The sequence below is a fragment of the Oncorhynchus nerka genome, linkage group LG15 (genome assembly GCF_034236695.1).
Source record: "Oncorhynchus nerka isolate Pitt River linkage group LG15, Oner_Uvic_2.0, whole genome shotgun sequence".
NCBI classification, from domain to species: domain Eukaryota; kingdom Metazoa; phylum Chordata; class Actinopteri; order Salmoniformes; family Salmonidae; genus Oncorhynchus; species Oncorhynchus nerka.
In genome coordinates this window covers 614,232-636,038 of record NC_088410.1, presented here as the reverse complement: position 1 = coordinate 636,038, position 21,807 = coordinate 614,232, and the positions used below count along the sequence as shown (strand labels likewise).

Genomic DNA, 21,807 nt, shown 5'->3' with positions numbered 1-21,807 from the left:
GTGGAAAGTCTACACATTAGAGTTATCTGATTCAAATGGAATTGTTGTTCAATTTAAAATGTTTGAATATGAAATTATTTGTGATGGGATGAAATGTGATTTTAGCTTCTAAAATGTGACATTTGGGTTTTCATAAGAGAGGGCTCTGCTCAATCAGTGGCCCGCCCCTGTGAAGGGACAAGGGCTATAAAACTTTTCAAACACGCCCTCCTCTCCCTTCCTATATAAGCCCTTGACGACAACATAACTTCCTGTTCCGAGGACGTGAGGACGACGGTCCGGTGTCAGAACGGTTCAGATAATAACTACAGAACAAAGCCAACATCAGCATGAGCTTTGGTTGCGAATGGTATGAACTTTTGAACTCTTATTCACGACAGAAGTGATACCTCCTAGCCGTTGAGTTAGCCACACCCCTTTTCTCCCTTCCTATATAAAGCCTCCTCGCCGTTGAGTTAGCCACACCCCTTTTCTCCCTTCCTATATAAAGCCTCCTAGCCGTTGAGTTAGCCACACCCCTTTTCTCCCTTCCTATATAAAGCCTCCTAGCCGTTGAGTTAGCCACACCCCTTTTCTCCCTTCCTATATAAAGCCTCCTAGCCGTTGAGGTAGCCACACCCCTTTTCTCCCTTCCTATATAAAGCCTCCTAGCCGTTGAGTTAGCCACACCCCTTTTCTCCCTTCCTATATAAAGCCTCCTAGCCGTGGAGTTAGCCACACCCCTTTTCTCCCTTCCTATATAAAGCCTCCTAGCCGTTGAGGTAGCGACCGCAGCTGTAAACGTGGGTTAAGGAAGGAACAGACAGAGTATCCCGTCTATCACACAACGACGTCATTACAACTTATCCAAGGGACCACCAGAGACATTCTTCAAAGGACAAAGGACTCGGTTTGGCAACACGGTCTTCCATCTAACACCAACCTAATGAAGCGCAGCTCAGAGTAAATATTTATTGCATTTTCCTTTTCCAAATGGGCGGTAATTTAGAATGCATAAGATACTGTATTTACGATAGCACAGCTTTTTCCTTTGTTCCTCAGTCTTCCCGCTCTTTCACTCAAACCCAACCCCTTTTCCTTGTGTAACAAAGGGTCCGTTTTCCTTTATGACGTAATTTGTAATCAAGTTAAGATTTAATTATGTGTATGTGTGATTCTGTGTGATTAGTTGGGTATTTAGTAAATAAATAATTAAACCCAATTTTGTATTGCTGATTCAACTTGTTAGCCAGGGTTCATGCAGATAAAATAATTTACAACTTTCAGATGAGACTGAATTGTGTCAGTGCTTGAAGGTGTGTGTGTGTCTCTGTCCTCTTACTCTAGGTCATGAAGCTTCCTCTGCAGCTCGCGGGCGAAGGCCCGTCGGTTTCCGGTCTTCAGGCACTCGGAGGCGCGGGAGAAGAGGAGCGACAGCTCCTGGAATTGCATCATGATCTTCCTCTCGTTGGCAGAGACGTAGGCCATGCAGAACGGGCGGACGAAGCCCCGGGCCTCCAGGTCATAGAGCGTCAGGTGGTGAACGTAGGCAAACGCCCCCTCCTTAGAGTCACCCAGCACCACCCTAGAGTCCTGGAGGAAGGACACAACCACCCCCTCCTTAGAGTCACCCAGAACCACCATGGAGGAAGGACACAACCACCCACTCCTTAGAGTTACCCAGAACCACCCTGGAGGAAGGACACAACCACCCCCTCCTTAGAGTCACCCAGAACCACCCTAGAGTCCTGGAGGAAGGACACAACCACCCCTCCTTAGAGTTACCCAGAACCACCCTGGAGGAAGGACACAACCACCCCCTCCTTAGAGTTACCCAGAACCACCCTGGAGGAAGGACACAACCACCCCCTCCTTAGAGTTACCCAGAACCACCCTGGAGGAAGGACACAACCACCCCCTCCTTAGAGTTACCCAGAACCACCATGGAGGAAGGACACAACCACCCCCTCCTTAGAGTCACCCAGAACCACCATGGAGGAAGGACACAACCACCCCTCCTTAGAGTTACCCAGAACCACCCTGGAGGAAGGACACAACCACCCCCTCCTTAGAGTTACCCAGAACCACCCTGGAGTCCTGGAGGAAGGACACAACCACCCCCTCCTTAGAGTTACCCAGAACCACCCACTCCTGGAGGAAGGACACAACCACCCCTCCTTAGAGTTACCCAGAACCACCTGGAGTCCTGGAGGAAGGACACAACCACCCCCTCAGAGTCACACAGAACCACCCTGGAGGAAGGACACAACCACCCCCTCCTTAGAGTTACCCAGAACCACCCTGGAGGAAGGACACAACCACCCCCTCCTTAGAGTTACCCAGAACCACCATGGAGGAAGGACACAACCACCCCCTCCTTAGAGTCACCCAGAACCACCATGGAGGAAGGACACAACCACCCCCTCCTTAGAGTTACCCAGAACCACCCTGGAGGAAGGACACAACCACCCCCTCCTTAGAGTTACCCAGAACCACCCTGGAGGAAGGACACAACCACCCCCTCCTTAGAGTTACCCAGAACCACCCTGGAGGAAGGACACAACCTCCCCCTCCTTAGAGTCACCCAGAACCACCCTAGAGTCCTGGAGGAAGGACACAACCACCCCCTCCTTAGAGTCACCCAGAACCACCCTGGAGGAAGGACACAACCTCCCCCTCCTTAGAGTTACCCAGAACCACCCTGGAGGAAGGACACAACCACCCCCTCCTTAGAGTCACCCAGAACCACCCTAGAGTCCTGGAGGAAGGACACAACCACCCCCTCCTTAGAGTTACCCAGAACCACCCTGGAGGAAGGACACAACCACCCCTCCTTAGAGTTACCCAGAACCACCCTGGAGGAAGGACACAACCACCCCTCCTTAGAGTCACCCAGAACCACCCTAGAGTCCTGGAGGAAGGACACAACCACCCCCTCCTTAGAGTTACCCAGAACCACCCTGGAGGAAGGACACAACCACCCCTCCTTAGAGTTACCCAGAACCACCCTGGAGGAAGGACACAACCTCCCCCTCCTTAGAGTTACCCAGAACCACCCTGGAGGAAGGACACAACCACCCCCTCCTTAGAGTCACCCAGAACCACCCTAGAGTCCTGGAGGAAGGACACAACCACCCCTCCTTAGAGTCACCCAGAACCACCCTGGAGGAAGGACACAACCTCCCCCTCCTTAGAGTTACCCAGAACCACCCTGGAGGAAGGACACAACCACCCCCTCCTTAGAGTCACCCAGAACCACCCTAGAGTCCTGGAGGAAGGACACAACCACCCCCTCCTTAGAGTTACCCAGAACCACCCTGGAGGAAGGACACAACCACCCCCTCCTTAGAGTTACCCAGAACCACCCTGGAGGAAGGACACAACCACCCCCTCCTTAGAGTCACCCAGAACCACCCTGGAGTCCTGGAGGAAGGACACAACCACCCCTCCTTAGAGTTACCCAGAACCACCCTGGAGGAAGGACACAACCACCCCCTCCTTAGAGTTACCCAGAACCACCCTGGAGGAAGGACCAACCTCCCCTCCTTAGAGTCACCCAGAACCACCCTGAGTCCTGGAGGAAGGACACAACCACCCCTCCTTAGAGTCACCCAGAACCACCCTGGAGTCCTGGAGGAAGGACACAACCACCCCCTCCTTAGAGTTACCCAGAACCACCCTGGAGGAAGGACACAACCTCCCCCTCCTTAGAGTCACCCAGAACCACCCTAGAGTCCTGGAGGAAGGACACAACCACCCCCTCCTTAGAGTCACCCAGAACCACCCTGGAGTCCTGGAGGAAGGACACAACCACCCCCTCCTTAGAGTTACCCAGAACCACCCTGGAGTCCTGGAGGAAGGACACAACCACCCCCTCCTTAGAGTTACCCAGAACCACCCACGAGTCCTGGAGGAAGGACACAACCACCCCCTCCTTAGAGTTACCCAGAACCACCCTGGAGTCCTGGAGGAAGGACACAACCACCCCCTCAGAGTCACACAGAACCACCCTGGAGGAAGGACACAACCACCCCCTCCTTAGAGTTACCCAGAACCACCCTGGAGGAAGGACACAACCACCCCCTCCTTAGAGTTACCCAGAACCACCATGGAGGAAGGACACAACCACCCCTCCTTAGAGTCACCCAGAACCACCATGGAGGAAGGACACAACCACCCCTCCTTAGAGTTACCCAGAACCACCCTGGAGGAAGGACACAACCACCCCTCCTTAGAGTTACCCAGAACCACCCTGGAGGAAGGACACAACCACCCCCTCCTTAGAGTTACCCAGAACCACCCTGGAGGAAGGACACAACCTCCCCTCCTTAGAGTCACCCAGAACCACCCTAGAGTCCTGGAGGAAGGACACAACCACCCCTCCTTAGAGTCACCCAGAACCACCCTGGAGGAAGGACACAACCTCCCCCTCCTTAGAGTTACCCAGAACCACCCTGGAGGAAGGACACAACCACCCCTCCTTAGAGTCACCCAGAACCACCCTAGAGTCCTGGAGGAAGGACACAACCACCCCCTCCTTAGAGTTACCCAGAACCACCCTGGAGGAAGGACCCACCCCCTCCTTAGAGTTACCCAGAACCACCCTGGAGGAAGGACACAACCACCCCTCCTTAGAGTCACCCAGAACCACCCTAGAGTCCTGGAGGAAGGACACAACCACCCCTCCTTAGAGTTACCCAGAACCACCCTGGAGGAAGGACACAACCACCCCTCCTTAGAGTTACCCAGAACCACCCTGGAGGAAGGGACACAGACCAGTCCCACAACCCCACACTTAGAGTTACTGAGAACCACCCTGGAGGAACCAACCTCCCCACTCCTTAGAGTTACCCAGAACCACACTGGAGGAAGGGACACAGACCACCCCCTCCTTAGAGTCACCCAGAACCACCCTGAGTCCTGGAGGAAGGACACAACCACCCCCTCCTTAGAGTCACCCAGAACCACCCTGGAGTCCTGGAGGAAGGACACAACCACCCCCTCCTTAGAGGACTACCCAGAACCACCCGCGAGTCCTGGAGGAAGGACACAACCACCCCCTCCTTAGAGTTACCCAGCACCACACTGGAGTCCTGGAGGAAGGACACAACCACCCCCTCAGAGTCACACAGAACCACCCTGGAGGAAGGACACAACCACCCCCTCCTTAGAGTTACCCAGCACCACCCTGGAGTCCTGGAGGGAGAACAACCATCTCCTCAGAGACCAGTCTAACACAACCCCTGAAACCCCCTGACTGACAGAGGACTGAGACTAGTCTAACACAACCCCCTGAAACACACTGACAGAGGACTGAGACTAGTCTAACACAACCCCCTGAAACACACTGACTGACAGAGGACTGAGACTAGTCTAACACAACCCCCTGAAACACACTGACTGACAGAGGACTGAGACTAGTCTAACACAACCCCCTGAAACACACTGACAGAGGACTGAGACTAGTCTAACACAACCCCCTGAAACACACTGACTGACAGAGGACTGAGACTAGTCTAACACAACCCCCTGAAACACACTGACTGACAGAGGACTGAGACTAGTCTAACACAACCCCTGAAACACACTGACAGAGAGGACTGAGACTAGTCTAACACAACCCCTGACTGAGAGGACTGAGACTAGTCTAACACAACCCCTGAAACACACTGACTGACAGAGGACTGAGACTAGTCTAACACAACCCCCTGAAACACACTGACTGATAGAGGACTGAGACTAGTCTAACACAACCCCCTGAAACACACTGACTGACAGAGGACTGAGACTAGTCTAACACAACCCCCTGAAACACACTGACTGACAGAGGACTGAGACTAGTCTAACACAACCCCCTGAAACACACTGACTGACAGAGGACTGAGACTAGTCTAACACAACCCCTGAAACACACTGACTGACAGAGGACTGAGACTAGTCTAACACAACCCCCTGAAACACACTGACTGACAGAGGACTGAGACTAGTCTAACACAACCCCTGAAACACACTGACTGACAGAGGACTGAGACTAGTCTAACACAACCCCTGAAACACACTGACTGACAGAGGACTGAGACTAGTCTAACACAACCCCCACACTGAAACACACTGACTGACAGAGGACTGAGACTAGTCTAACACAACCCCTGAAACACACTGACTGACAGAGGACTGAGACTAGTCTAACACAACCCCTGAAACACACTGACTGACAGAGGACTGAGACTAGTCTAACACAACCCCTGAAACACACTGACTGATAGAGGACTGAGACTAGTCTAACACAACCCCTGAAACACACTGACTGATAGAGGACTGAGACTAGTCTAACACAACCCCTGAAACACACTGACTGACAGAGGACTGAGACTAGTCTAACACAACCCCTGAAACACACTGACTGACAGAGGACTGAGACTAGTCTAACACAACCCCCTGAAACACACTGACTGAGAGGACTGAGACTAGTCTAACACAACCCCCTGAAACACACTGACTGACAGAGGACTGAGACTAGTCTAACACAACCCCTGAAACACACTGACTGACAGAGGACTGAGACTAGTCTAACACAACCCCTGAAACACACTGACTGACAGAGGACTGAGACTAGTCTAACACAACCCCCTGAAACACACTGACTGACAGAGGACTGAGACTAGTCTAACACAACCCCTGAAACACACTGACTGACAGAGGACTGAGACTAGTCTAACACAACCCCTGAAACACACTGACTGACAGAGGACTGAGACTAGTCTAACACAACCCCTGAAACACACTGACTGATAGAGGACTGAGACTAGTCTAACACAACCCCTGAAACACACTGACTGACAGAGGACTGAGACTAGTCTAACACAACCCCTGAAACACACTGACTGATAGAGGACTGAGACTAGTCTAACACAACCCCTGAACACACTGACTGACAGAGGACTGAGACTAGTCTAACACAACCCCTGAAACACACTGACTGATAGAGGACTGAGACTAGTCTAACACAACCCCCTGACTGACTGAGAGGACTGAGACTAGTCTAACACAACCCCCTGAAACACACTGACTGACAGAGGACTGAGACTAGTCTAACACAACCCCTGAAACACACTGACTGAGAGGACTGAGACTAGTCTAACACAACCCCTGAAACACACTGACTGACAGAGGACTGAGACTAGTCTAACACAACCCCCTGAAACACACTGACTGACAGAGGACTGAGACTAGTCTAACACAACCCCCTGAAACACACTGACTGACAGAGGACTGAGACTAGTCTAACACAACCCCTGAAACACACTGACTGACAGAGGACTGAGACTAGTCTAACACAACCCCTGAAACACACTGACTGACAGAGGACTGAGACTAGTCTAACACAACCCCCTGAAACACACTGACTGACAGAGGACTGAGACTAGTCTAACACAACCCCTGAAACACACTGACTGATAGAGGACTGAGACTAGTCTAACACAACCCCTGAAACACACTGACTGACAGAGGACTGAGACTAGTCTAACACAACCCCCTGAAACACACTGACTGACAGAGGACTGAGACTAGTCTAACACAACCCCTGAAACACACTGACTGACAGAGGACTGAGACTAGTCTAACACAACCCCCTGAAACACACTGACTGACAGAGGACTGAGACTAGTCTAACACAACCCCTGAAACACACTGACTGACAGAGGACTGAGACTAGTCTAACACAACCCCTGAAACACACTGACTGACAGAGGACTGAGACTAGTCTAACACAACCCCTGAAACCCTGACTGACAGAGGACTGAGACTAGTCTAACACAACCCCCTGAAACACACTGACTGACAGAGGACTGAGACTAGTCTAACACAACCCCTGAAACACACTGACTGATAGAGGACTGAGACTAGTCTAACACAACCCCTGAAACACACTGACTGACAGAGGACTGAGACTAGTCTAACACAACCCCCTGAAACACACTGACTGACAGAGGACTGAGACTAGTCTAACACAACCCCTGAAACACACTGACTGACAGAGGACTGAGACTAGTCTAACACAACCCCTGAAACACACTGACTGACAGAGGACTGAGACTAGTCTAACACAACCCCCTGAAACACACTGACTGATAGAGGACTGAGACTAGTCTAACACAACCCCCTGAAACACACTGACTGAGAGGACTGAGACTAGTCTAACACAACCCCCTGAAACACTGACTGACAGAGGACTGAGACTAGTCTAACACAACCCCCTGAAACACACTGACTGACAGAGGACTGAGACTAGTCTAACACAACCCCCTGAAACACACTGACTGACAGAGGACTGAGACTAGTCTAACACAACCCCTGAAACACACTGACTGACAGAGGACTGAGACTAGTCTAACACAACCCCTGAAACACACTGACTGAAACACACTGACTGATAGAGGACTGAGACTAGTCTAACACAACCCCTGAAACACACTGACTGATAGAGGACTGAGACTAGTCTAACACAACCCCTGAAACACACTGACTGACAGAGGACTGAGACTAGTCTAACACAACCCCTGAAACACACTGACTGAAACACACTGAGAGGGACTGAGACTAGTCTAACACAACCCCCTGAAACACACTGACTGACAGAGGACTGAGACTAGTCTAACACAACCCCCTGAAACACACTGACTGATAGAGGACTGAGACTAGTCTAACACAACCCCCTGAAACACACTGACTGATAGAGGACTGAGACTAGTCTAACACAACCCCTGAAACACACTGACTGATAGAGGACTGAGACTAGTCTAACACAACCCCCTGAAACACACTGACTGACAGAGGACTGAGACTAGTCTAACACAACCCCCTGAAACACACTGACTGATAGAGGACTGAGACTAGTCTAACTGAGACAGTCCCCCCCTGAAACACACTGACTGAGGACTGAGACTAGTCTAACACAACCCCTGAAACACACTGACTGATAGAGGACTGAGACTAGTCTAACACAACCCCTGAAACACACTGACTGACAGAGGACTGAGACTAGTCTAACACAACCCCCTGAAACACACTGACTGATAGAGGACTGAGACTAGTCTAACACAACCCCTGAAACACACTGACTGATAGAGGACTGAGACTAGTCTAACACAACCCCTGAAACACACTGACTGACAGAGGACTGAGACTAGTCTAACACAACCCCCTGAAACTGACTGAGAGGACTGAGACTAGTCTAACACAACCCCCTGAAACACACTGACTGATAGAGGACTGAGACTAGTCTAACACAACCCCTGAAACACACTGACTGACAGAGGACTGAGACTAGTCTAACACAACCCCCACACTGAAAGGACTGAGACTAGTCTAACACACTGACTGACAGAGGACTGAGACTAGTCTAACACAACCCCTGAAACACACTGACTGACAGAGGACTGAGACTAGTCTAACACAACCCCCTGAAACACACTGACTGATAGAGGACTGAGACTAGTCTAACACAACCCCCTGAAACACACTGACTGACAGAGGACTGAGACTAGTCTAACACAACCCCCTGAAACACACTGACTGATAGAGGACTGAGACTAGTCTAACACAACCCCTGAAACACACTGACTGACAGAGGACTGAGACTAGTCTAACACAACCCCTGAAACACACTGACAGAGGACTGAGACTAGTCTAACACAACCCCTGAAACACACTGACTGACAGAGGACTGAGACTAGTCTAACACAACCCCCTGAAACACACTGACTGATAGAGGACTGAGACTAGTCTAACACAACCCCTGAAACACACTGACTGATAGAGGACTGAGACTAGTCTAACACAACCCCCTGAAACACACTGACTGACAGAGGACTGAGACTAGTCTAACACAACCCCTGAAACACACTGACTGACAGAGGACTGAGACTAGTCTAACACAACCCCCTGAAACACACTGACTGATAGAGGACTGAGACTAGTCTAACACAACCCCCTGAAACACACTGACTGACAGAGGACTGAGACTAGTCTAACACAACCCCCTGAAACACACTGACTGAACACAGAGGACTGAGACTAGTCTAACACAACCCCTGAAACACACTGACTGAGAGGACTGAGACTAGTCTAACACAACCCCACACTCTGAAGAGGACTGAGACTAGTCAACACAACCCCCTGAAACACACTGACTGAGAGGACTGAGACTAGTCTAACACAACCCCCCCTGAAACACACTGACTGATAGAGGACTGAGACTAGTCTAACACAACCCCCTGAAACACACTGACTGATAGAGGACTGAGACTAGTCTAACACAACCCCTGAAACACACTGACTGACAGAGGACTGAGACTAGTCTAACACAACCCCCTGAAACACACTGACTGACAGAGGACTGAGACTAGTCTAACACAACCCCTGAAACACACTGACTGATAGAGGACTGAGACTAGTCTAACACAACCCCCTGAAACACACTGACTGACAGAGGACTGAGACTAGTCTAACACAACCCCTGAAACACACTGACTGACAGAGGACTGAGACTAGTCTAACACAACCCCTGAAACACACTGACTGATAGAGGACTGAGACTAGTCTAACACAACCCCCTGAAACACACTGACTGACAGAGGACTGAGACTAGTCTAACACAACCCCACACTGAAACAGACTAGTCTAACACAACCCCTGAAACAGAGGACTGAGACTAGTCTAACACAACCCCTGAAACACACTGACTGACAGAGGACTGAGACTAGTCTAACACAACCCCTGAAACACACTGACTGACAGAGGACTGAGACTAGTCTAACACAACCCCCTGAAACACACTGACTGACAGAGGACTGAGACTAGTCTAACACAACCCCTGAAACACACTGACTGATAGAGGACTGAGACTAGTCTAACACAACCCCCTGAAACACACTGACTGACAGAGGACTGAGACTAGTCTAACACAACCCCCTGAAACACACTGACTGACCCCCTGAAACACACTGAGAGGACTGAGACTAGTCTAACACAACCCCTGAAACACACTGACTGACAGAGGACTGAGACTAGTCTAACACAACCCCCTGAAACACACTGACTGACAGAGGACTGAGACTAGTCTAACACAACCCCTGAAACACACTGACTGACAGAGGACTGAGACTAGTCTAACACAACCCCTGAAACACACTGACTGACAGAGGACTGAGACTAGTCTAACACAACCCCCTGAAACACACTGACAGAGGACTGAGACTAGTCTAACACAACCCCTGAAACACACTGACTGACAGAGGACTGAGACTAGTCTAACACAACCCCCTGAAACACACTGACTGAGACTAGAGGACTGACAGAGACTGAGACTAGTCTAACACCAACCCCCTGAAACACACTGACTGACAGAGGACTGAGACTAGTCTAACACAACCCCTGAAACACACTGACTGACAGAGGACTGAGACTAGTCTAACACAACCCCCTGAAACACACTGACTGACAGAGGACTGAGACTAGTCTAACACAACCCCTGAAACACACTGACTGATAGAGGACTGAGACTAGTCTAACACAACCCCTGAAACACACTGACTGATAGAGGACTGAGACTAGTCTAACACAACCCCCTGAAACACACTGACTGATAGAGGACTGAGACTAGTCTAACACAACCCCCTGAAACACACTGACTGATAGAGGACTGAGACTAGTCTAACACAACCCCCTGAAACACACTGACTGACAGAGGACTGAGACTAGTCTAACACAACCCCCTGAAACTGACTGAGAGGACTGAGACTAGTCTAACACAACCCCACACTGACTGACAGAGGACTGAGACTGTCTAACACAACCCCTGACTGACAGAGGACTGAGACTAGTCTAACACAACCCCCTGAAACACACTGACTGACAGAGGACTGAGACTAGTCTAACACAACCCCCTGACTGACAGAGGACTGAGACTAGTCTAACACAACCCCCTGAAACACACTGACTGATAGAGGACTGAGACTAGTCTAACACAACCCCTGAAACACACTGACTGACAGAGGACTGAGACTAGTCTAACACAACCCCTGAAACACACTGACTGAGAGGACTGAGACTAGTCTAACACAACCCCCTGAAACACACTGACTGATAGAGGACTGAGACTAGTCTAACACAACCCCCTGAAACACACTGACTGATAGAGGACTGAGACTAGTCTAACACAACCCCTGAAACACACTGACTGACAGAGGACTGAGACTAGTCTAACACAACCCCTGAAACACACTGACTGAGACTAGTCTAACACAACCCCTGAAACACTGACTGGAGGACTGAGACTAGTCTAACACAACCCCTGAAACACACTGACTGACAGAGGACTGAGACTAGTCTAACACAACCCCCTGAAACACACTGACTGATAGAGGACTGAGACTAGTCTAACACAACCCCTGAAACACACTGACTGACAGAGGACTGAGACTAGTCTAACACAACCCCCTGAAACACACTGACTGACAGAGGACTGAGACTAGTCTAACACAACCCCCTGAAACACACTGACTGACAGAGGACTGAGACTAGTCTAACACAACCCCCTGAAACACACTGACTGACAGAGGACTGAGACTAGTCTAACACAACCCCTGAAACACACTGACTGAGAGGACTGAGACTAGTCTAACACAACCCCCTGAAACACACTGACTGATAGAGGACTGAGACTAGTCTAACACAACCCCCTGAAACACACTGACTGACAGAGGACTGAGACTAGTCTAACACAACCCCTGAAACACACTGACTGATAGAGGACTGAGACTAGTCTAACACAACCCCCTGAACAGAGGACTGAGACTAGTCTGACCCCCCTGAAACACACTGACTGATAGAGGACTGAGACTAGTCTAACACAACCCCCACACTGACTGACAGAGGACTGAGACTAGTCTAACACAACCCCTGAAACACACTGAGAGGACTGAGACTAGTCTAACACAACCCCCTGAAACACACTGACTGACAGAGGACTGAGAGGACTCCGACTAGTCTAACACAACCCCTGAAACACACTGACTGACAGAGGACTGAGACTAGTCTAACACAACCCCTGAAACACACTGACTGACAGAGGACTGAGACTAGTCTAACACAACCCCCTGAAACACACTGACTGAGAGGACTGAGACTAGTCTAACACAACCCCTGAAACACACTGACTGACAGAGGACTGAGACTAGTCTAACACAACCCCTGAAACACACTGACTGATAGAGGACTGAGACTAGTCTAACACAACCCCCTGAAACACACTGACTGACAGAGGACTGAGACTAGTCTAACACAACCCCCTGAAACACACTGACTGATAGAGGACTGAGACTAGTCTAACACAACCCCCTGAAACACACTGACTGACAGAGGACTGAGACTAGTCTAACACAACCCCCTGAAACACACTGACTGACAGAGGACTGAGACTAGTCTAACACAACCCCTGAAACACACTGACTGACAGAGGACTGAGACTAGTCTAACACAACCCCTGAAACACACTGACTGACAGAGGACTGAGACTAGTCTAACACAACCCCTGAAACACACTGACTGACAGAGGACTGAGACTAGTCTAACACAACCCCTGAAACACACTGACTGATAGAGGACTGAGACTAGTCTAACACAACCCCTGAAACACACTGACTGATAGAGGACTGAGACTAGTCTAACACAACCCCCTGAAACACACTGACTGACAGAGGACTGAGACTAGTCTAACACAACCCCCTGAAACACACTGACTGACAGAGGACTGAGACTAGTCTAACACAACCCCTGAAACACACTGACTGACAGAGGACTGAGACTAGTCTAACACAACCCCCTGAAACACACTGACTGACAGAGGACTGAGACTAGTCTAACACAACCCCTGAAACACACTGACTGATAGAGGACTGAGACTAGTCTAACACAACCCCCTGAAACACACTGACTGATAGAGGACTGAGACTAGTCTAACACAACCCCCTGAAACACACTGAAACACACTGACAGAGGACTGAGACTAGTCTAACACAACCCCCTGAAACACACTGACTGATAGAGGACTGAGACTAGTCTAACACAACCCCTGAAACACACTGACTGACAGAGGACTGAGACTAGTCTAACACAACCCCTGAAACACACTGACTGACAGAGGACTGAGACTAGTCTAACACAACCCCTGAAACACACTGACTGACAGAGGACTGAGACTAGTCTAACACAACCCCCTGAAACACACTGACTGACAGAGGACTGAGACTAGTCTAACACAACCCCTGAAACACACTGACTGACAGAGGACTGAGACTAGTCTAACACAACCCCCTGAAACACACTGACTGACAGAGGACTGAGACTAGTCTAACACAACCCCTGAAACACACTGACTGACAGAGGACTGAGACTAGTCTAACACAACCCCCTGAAACACACTGACTGACAGAGGACTGAGACTAGTCTAACACAACCCCTGAAACACACTGACTGACAGAGGACTGAGACTAGTCTAACACAACCCCCTGAAACACACTGACTGACAGAGGACTGAGACTAGTCTAACACAACCCCTGAAACACACTGACTGACAGAGGACTGAGACTAGTCTAACACAACCCCCTGAAACACACTGACTGACAGAGGACTGAGACTAGTCTAACACAACCCCTGAAACACACTGACTGACAGAGGACTGAGACTAGTCTAACACAACCCCCTGAAACACACTGACTGACAGAGGACTGAGACTAGTCTAACACAACCCCCTGAAACACACTGACTGACAGAGGACTGAGACTAGTCTAACACAACCCCCCTGAAACACACTGACTGACAGAGGACTGAGACTAGTCTAACACAACCCCCTGAAACACACTGACTGACAGAGGACTGAGACTAGTCTAACACAACCCCTGAAACACACTGACTGACAGAGGACTGAGACTAGTCTAACACAACCCCTGAAACACACTGACTGACAGAGGACTGAGACTAGTCTAACACAACCCCTGAAACACACTGACTGACAGAGGACTGAGACTAGTCTAACACAACCCCCTGAAACACACTGACTGACAGAGGACTGAGACTAGTCTAACACAACCCCCTGAAACACACTGACTGAGAGGACTGAGACTAGTCTAACACAACCCCCTGAAACACACTGACTGAGAGGACTGAGACTAGTCTAACACAACCCCCTGAAACACACTGACTGACAGAGGACTGAGACTAGTCTAACACAACCCCTGAAACACACTGACTGATAGAGGACTGAGACTAGTCTAACACAACCCCTGAAACACACTGACTGACAGAGGACTGAGACTACTGACACACTGACTGAGAGGACTGAGACTAGTCTAACACAACCCCTGAAACACACTGACTGATAGAGGACTGAGACTAGTCTAACACAACCCCTGAAACACACTGACTGATAGAGGACTGAGACTAGTCTAACACAACCCCCTGAAACACACTGACTGACAGAGGACTGAGACTAGTCTAACACAACCCCTGAAACACACTGACTGACAGAGGACTGAGACTAGTCTAACACAACCCCTGAAACACACTGACTGACAGAGGACTGAGACTAGTCTAACACAACCCCCTGAAACACACTGACACACTGACTGACAGAGGACTGAGACTAGTCTAACACAACCCCCTGAAACACACTGACTGACAGAGGACTGAGACTAGTCTAACACAACCCCTGAAACACACTGACTGACAGAGGACTGAGACTAGTCTAACACAACCCCCTGAAACACACTGACTGACAGAGGACTGAGACTAGTCTAACACAACCCCTGAAACACACTGACTGACAGAGGACTGAGACTAGTCTAACACAACCCCCTGAAACACACTGACTGACAGAGGACTGAGACTAGTCTAACACAACCCCCTGAAACACACTGACTGACAGAGGACTGAGACTAGTCTAACACAACCCCTGAAACACACTGACTGACAGAGGACTGAGACTAGTCTAACACAACCCCTGAAACACACTGAAAGAGGACTGAGACTAGTCTAACACAAGGACTGAGACTAGTCTAACACACAAACCCACTGACCCCTGAAACACACCCCTGACTGACAGAGGACTGAGACTAGTCTAACACAACCCCTGAAACACACTGACTGACAGAGGACTGAGACTAGTCTAACACAACCCCCTGAAACACACTGACTGACTGAGAGGACTGAGACTAGTCTAACACAACCCCCTGAAACACACTGACTGACAGAGGACTGAGACTAGTCTAACACAACCCCTGAAACACACTGACTGACAGAGGACTGAGACTAGTCTAACACAACCCCCTGAAACACACTGACTGACAGAGGACTGAGACTAGTCTAACACAACCCCTGAAACACACTGACTGACAGAGGACTGAGACTAGTCTAACACAACCCCCTGAAACACACTGACTGACAGAGGACTGAGACTAGTCTAACACAACCCCCTGAAACACACTGACTGACAGAGGACTGAGACTAGTCTAACACAACCCCCTGAAACACACTGACTGACAGAGGACTGAGACTAGTCTAACACAACCCCCTGAAACACACTGACTGATAGAGGACTGAGACTAGTCTGATAGAGGACTGAGACTAGTCTAACACAACCCCCTGAAACACACTGACAGAGGACTGAGACTAGTCTAACACAACCCCCTGAAACACACTGACTGACAGAGGACTGAGACTAGTCTAACACAACCCCCTGAAACACACTGACTGACAGAGGACTGAGACTAGTCTAACACAACCCCCTGAAACACACTGACTGACAGAGGACTGAGACTAGTCTAACACAACCCCTGAAACACACTGACTGACAGAGGACTGAGACTAGTCTAACACAACCCCCTGAAACACACTGACTGACAGAGGACTGAGACTAGTCTAACACAACCCCTGAAACACACTGACTGACAGAGGACTGAGACTAGTCTAACACAACCCCCTGAAACACACTGACTGACAGAGGACTGAGACTAGTCTAACACAACCCCCTGAAACACACTGACTGACAGAGGACTGAGACTAGTCTAACACAACCCCTGAAACACACTGACTGACAGAGGACTGAGACTGGGAACCCCCTGAACCGACAAACCCTGGTTGTTAGAGGTTGGACTGCCTTGCTCAAGGAAACACACTGACTGATGGGACTGGGAGACCAACAACTCTAGGGTTGCCAGATTTTTCTGTCGGAGCTGGGACACAAACCCTGGTTGCTGGGCCCTGAAACACCAGGCTACGTACCTCTGAGAAGGCCAGACAGAGGACTGAGACTAGCTGTCTGGTGGTGTGGCTGAGGACCAGGGGCCCCTGAAACAGACACTGACTGACAGAGGAAATGGTTCAGGTCGAGACTAGGGTCTAACACAACCCCCTGAAACCCACACTGGACAGGAGGCCAGAATGATACACTCTCAGTATAATAAACACACCACCCTGGACAGGAGGCCAGAATACTGACTCTAGTCTAAACAACCCCTGAAACAGGAGGCCAGAATATACTGACAGGAGGCCAGACTATATACACTCTCAGTATAATAAACACACCACCTGGACAGGAGGCCAGAATATATGAGACTAGTATAATAAACACACCCCTGGACAGGAACACACTGACACACCACCTGACAGGAGGACTGAGACTAGTCACTCTCAGTATAATAAACACACCGCCCCCTGAAACACTGACTGACAGAGGACCAGAGACACTCTCCAGTATAAACACAAACACACCACCTGACAGGAGGCCAGAATATAGACTCTCAGTATAATAAACACACCACCCCCTGAAACACACTGACTGACAGAGGACTGAGACACTCTCAGTCTAACACACCCCTGGACAGAAACACACCACCTGACAGGAGGACTGAGACTAGTATAATAAACCCCCTGACTGACAGGAGGACTGAGAATATATACAGTCTAACACACCACCCCCTGACTGATAGAGGACTGAGACTAGTCTAAACACACCCCTGGACAGGAGGCAGAATACTGATAGACTGAGATAATCTAACACAACCCCCTGGATAATAAACACACACCCCCTGACCTGGACAGAGACCAGAATATATACACCCCAGAAACACACTGACCTGGACAGAGGCCAGAGACTATACACTAGTACAACCCCACCTGAAACACACACTGACTGACAGAGGCCAGACTATACACTCTCAGTATAATAAACACCCCCTGACAACCACTGACTGATAGAGGACTGAGACTAGTCTAACAAACAACCACCTGACTGACAGAGGCCAGAATATCTACACTCTCAGTATAATAAACAGACCACCCTGGACAGGAGGCCAGAATACTGACTGACAGGAGGCCAGAATATGACACTCTCAGTATAATAAACCCCCTGAAACACACTGACTGGACAGGAGGCCTGAATATATACACTCTCAGTATAATAAACACACCAGAATATATACTGACCTGACAGAGGACTGAGACTAGTCTAACTCAGTATAATAAACACACCACCCCCTGGACAGAGGCTCAGACTGAGACTAGTCTACACTCCCAGTATAACAAACACACCACCCCCTCCACCTGGACAGAGGACTGAGACTAGTCTACACTCAACCCCCTGATAACACACTGACTGACAGAGGACTGAGACAGGAGGCCAGAATACAACCCCCTGAAACACACTGCCTGGACAGGAGGCCAGAATATATACACTAGTCTAACACAACCCCCTGAAACACACTGACAGAGGCAGAATACTGAGACTAGTATAATAAACACACCACCCCCTGACACACTGACTGACAGGAGGACTGAATATATACAACCCCCTGTATAACACACCACCTGACAGGAGGACTGAGATATCTACACTCAGTATAATAAACACACCACCTGACAGGAGGCCAGAATATATACACTGAACACACCACCCCCTGACCTGGACAGAGGACTGAGACTAGTCTAACACAACCCCTGAAACACCACCCCCTGACCTGGACAGAGGCCAGAATATATACACTCTAGTATAATAAACACACCACCTGGAAACACAGGCCAGAATGACTGATCAGAGGACAGGAGGCCAGAATATATACACTCCTGTATAACACACTGACCTGGACAGAGGACTGAGACTCCACCTGGACAGTATAACACAACCCCCTGAAACACACTGACTGGACAGGAGGACTGAGACTAGTCTAACACAACCCCCTGAAACACACTGACTGACAGAGGACTGAGACTAGTCTAACACAAACACAAACACACTGACTGACAGGAGGACTGAGACTAGTCTAACACAACCCCCTATAAACACACTGACTGACAGAGGACTGAGACTAGTCTAACACAACCCCCTGAAACACACTGACTGACAGAGGACTGAGACTAGTCTAACACAACCCCTAGTATAAACACACCACCCAGGAGAGGCACATGACTGACTGGACTGAGGCCAGAATATATACTGAGTATAACACAACCCCCTGACTGACAGAGGACTGAGACTAGTCTAACACAACCCCACTGACTGACAGGCCAGGACTGACTGTATAAGGACTGACCTGACAGGAGGCCAGAACACAACTCCCTGAAACACACTGACTGACAGAGGACTGAGACTAGTCTAACACACCCCCTGAAACACACTGACAGAGGACTGAGACTAGTCTAACACACACTGACTGATAGAGGACTGAGACTAGTCTAACACAACCCCCTGAAACACACTGACTGACAGAGGACTGAGACTAGTCTAACACAACCCCCTGAAACACTGACTGACAGAGGACTGAGACTAGTCTAACACAACCCCCTGACTGACAGAGGACTGAGACTAGTCTAAAACACAACCCCTGAAACAGAGGACTGAGACTACACACTGACCCTGAAACACACTGGACTGAGGACTAGTCTAACACAACCCCTGAAACACTGACTGACAGAGGACTGAGACTAGTCTAACACAACCCCTGAAACACTGACTGACAGAGGACTGAGACTAGTCTAACACAACCCCTGAAACACACTGACTGACAGAGGACTGAGACTAGTCTAACACAACCCCTGAAACACACTGACTGACAGACTAGACAACCCCCTGAAACACACCACCTGAGACTAGTCTAACACAACCCCCTGAAACACACTGACTGACAGAGGACTGAGACTAGTCTAACACAACCCCCTGAAACACACTGACTGACAGAGGACTGAGACTAGTCTAACACAACCCCCCTGAAACACACTGACTGATAGAGGACTGAGACTAGTCTAACACAACCCCTGGAGGAGGCCAGAATATATACACTTTCAGGATAATAAACACACTGACTGACAGAGGACTGAGACTAGTCTAACACAACCCCTGAAACACACTGACAGAGGACTGAGACTAGTCTAACACTGACACACCTGACTGACAGAGGACTGAGACTAGTCTAACACAACCCCCTGAAACACACTGACTGATAGAGGACTGAGACTAGTCTAACACAACCCCTGAAACACACTGACTGATAGAGGACTGAGACTAGTCTAACACAACCCCCTGACTGACTGACAGAGGACTGAGACTAGTCTAACACACCCCTGAAACACACTGACTGATAGAGGACTGAGACTAGTCTAACACAACCCCTGAAACACACTGACAGAGGACTGAGACTAGTCTAACACAACCCCTGACTAACACACTGACTGATAATAAACAGAGGACTGAGACTAGTCTAACACAACCCCCTGACTGACAGAGGACTAGTCTAACACACCCCAGTGAAACACACTGACCTGACAGAAGGCCTAGACACAACCCCTGACTGACAGAGGCACACTGACAGAGGACTGAGACTAGTCTAACACAACCCCTGAAACACACTGACTGATAGAGGACTGAGACTAGTCTAACACAACCCCTGAAACACACTGACTGACAGAGGACTGAGACTAGTCTAACACAACCCCTGAAACACACTGACTGATAGAGGACTGAGACTAGTCTAACACAACCCCCTGAAACACACTGACTGACAGAGGACTGAGACTAGTCTAACACAACCCCCTGAAACACACTGACTGACAGAGGACTGAGACTAGTCTAACACAACCCCTGAAACACACTGACTGATAGAGGACTGAGACTAGTCTAACACAACCCCTGAAACACACTGACTGACAGAGGACTGAGACTAGTCTAACACAACCCCTGAAACACACTGACTGACAGAGGACTGAGACTAGTCTAACACAACCCCCTGAAACACACTGACTGACAGAGGACTGAGACTAGTCTAACACAACCCCTGAAACACACTGACTGATAGAGGACTGAGACTAGTCTAACACAACCCCCTGAAACACACTGACTGATAGAGGACTGAGACTAGTCTAACACAACCCCTGAAACACACTGACTGACAGAGGACTGAGACTAGTCTAACACAACCCCTGAAACACACTGACTGACAGAGGACTGAGACTAGTCTACACAACCCCCTGAAACACACTGACTGACAGAGGACTGAGACTAGTCTAACACAACCCCTGAAACACACTGACTGACAGAGGACTGAGACTAGTCTAACACAACCCCCTGAAACACACTGACTGACAGAGGACTGAGACTAGTCTAACACAACCCCCCTGAAACACACTGACTGAGAGGACTGAGACTAGTCTAACACAACCCCCTGAAACACTGACTGACAGAGGACTGAGACTAGTCTAACACAACCCCCTGAAACACAC

At 49.6% G+C, this 21,807-nt stretch overlaps 1 protein-coding gene across 2 annotated transcripts in view; it reads right to left on the bottom strand.

Moving 5' to 3' along the window:
* The window catches only part of LOC115122827 (guanine nucleotide exchange protein smcr8a-like), an 85,178-nt gene that overhangs the window by 13,847 nt on the left and 49,524 nt on the right, over nucleotides 1-21,807 (bottom strand). Inside the window, exon 2 of one of the 2 annotated variants that reach the window (XM_065000820.1) lies at nucleotides 1,322-1,572. The exons of the other annotated variant lie outside the window; for it this stretch is intronic. Within the exon in view, the coding sequence (XP_064856892.1) occupies nucleotides 1,322-1,572 (251 nt within the window). The remainder of the gene's footprint in view (nucleotides 1-1,321; nucleotides 1,573-21,807) is intronic. 2 annotated transcript variants of the gene reach the window in all.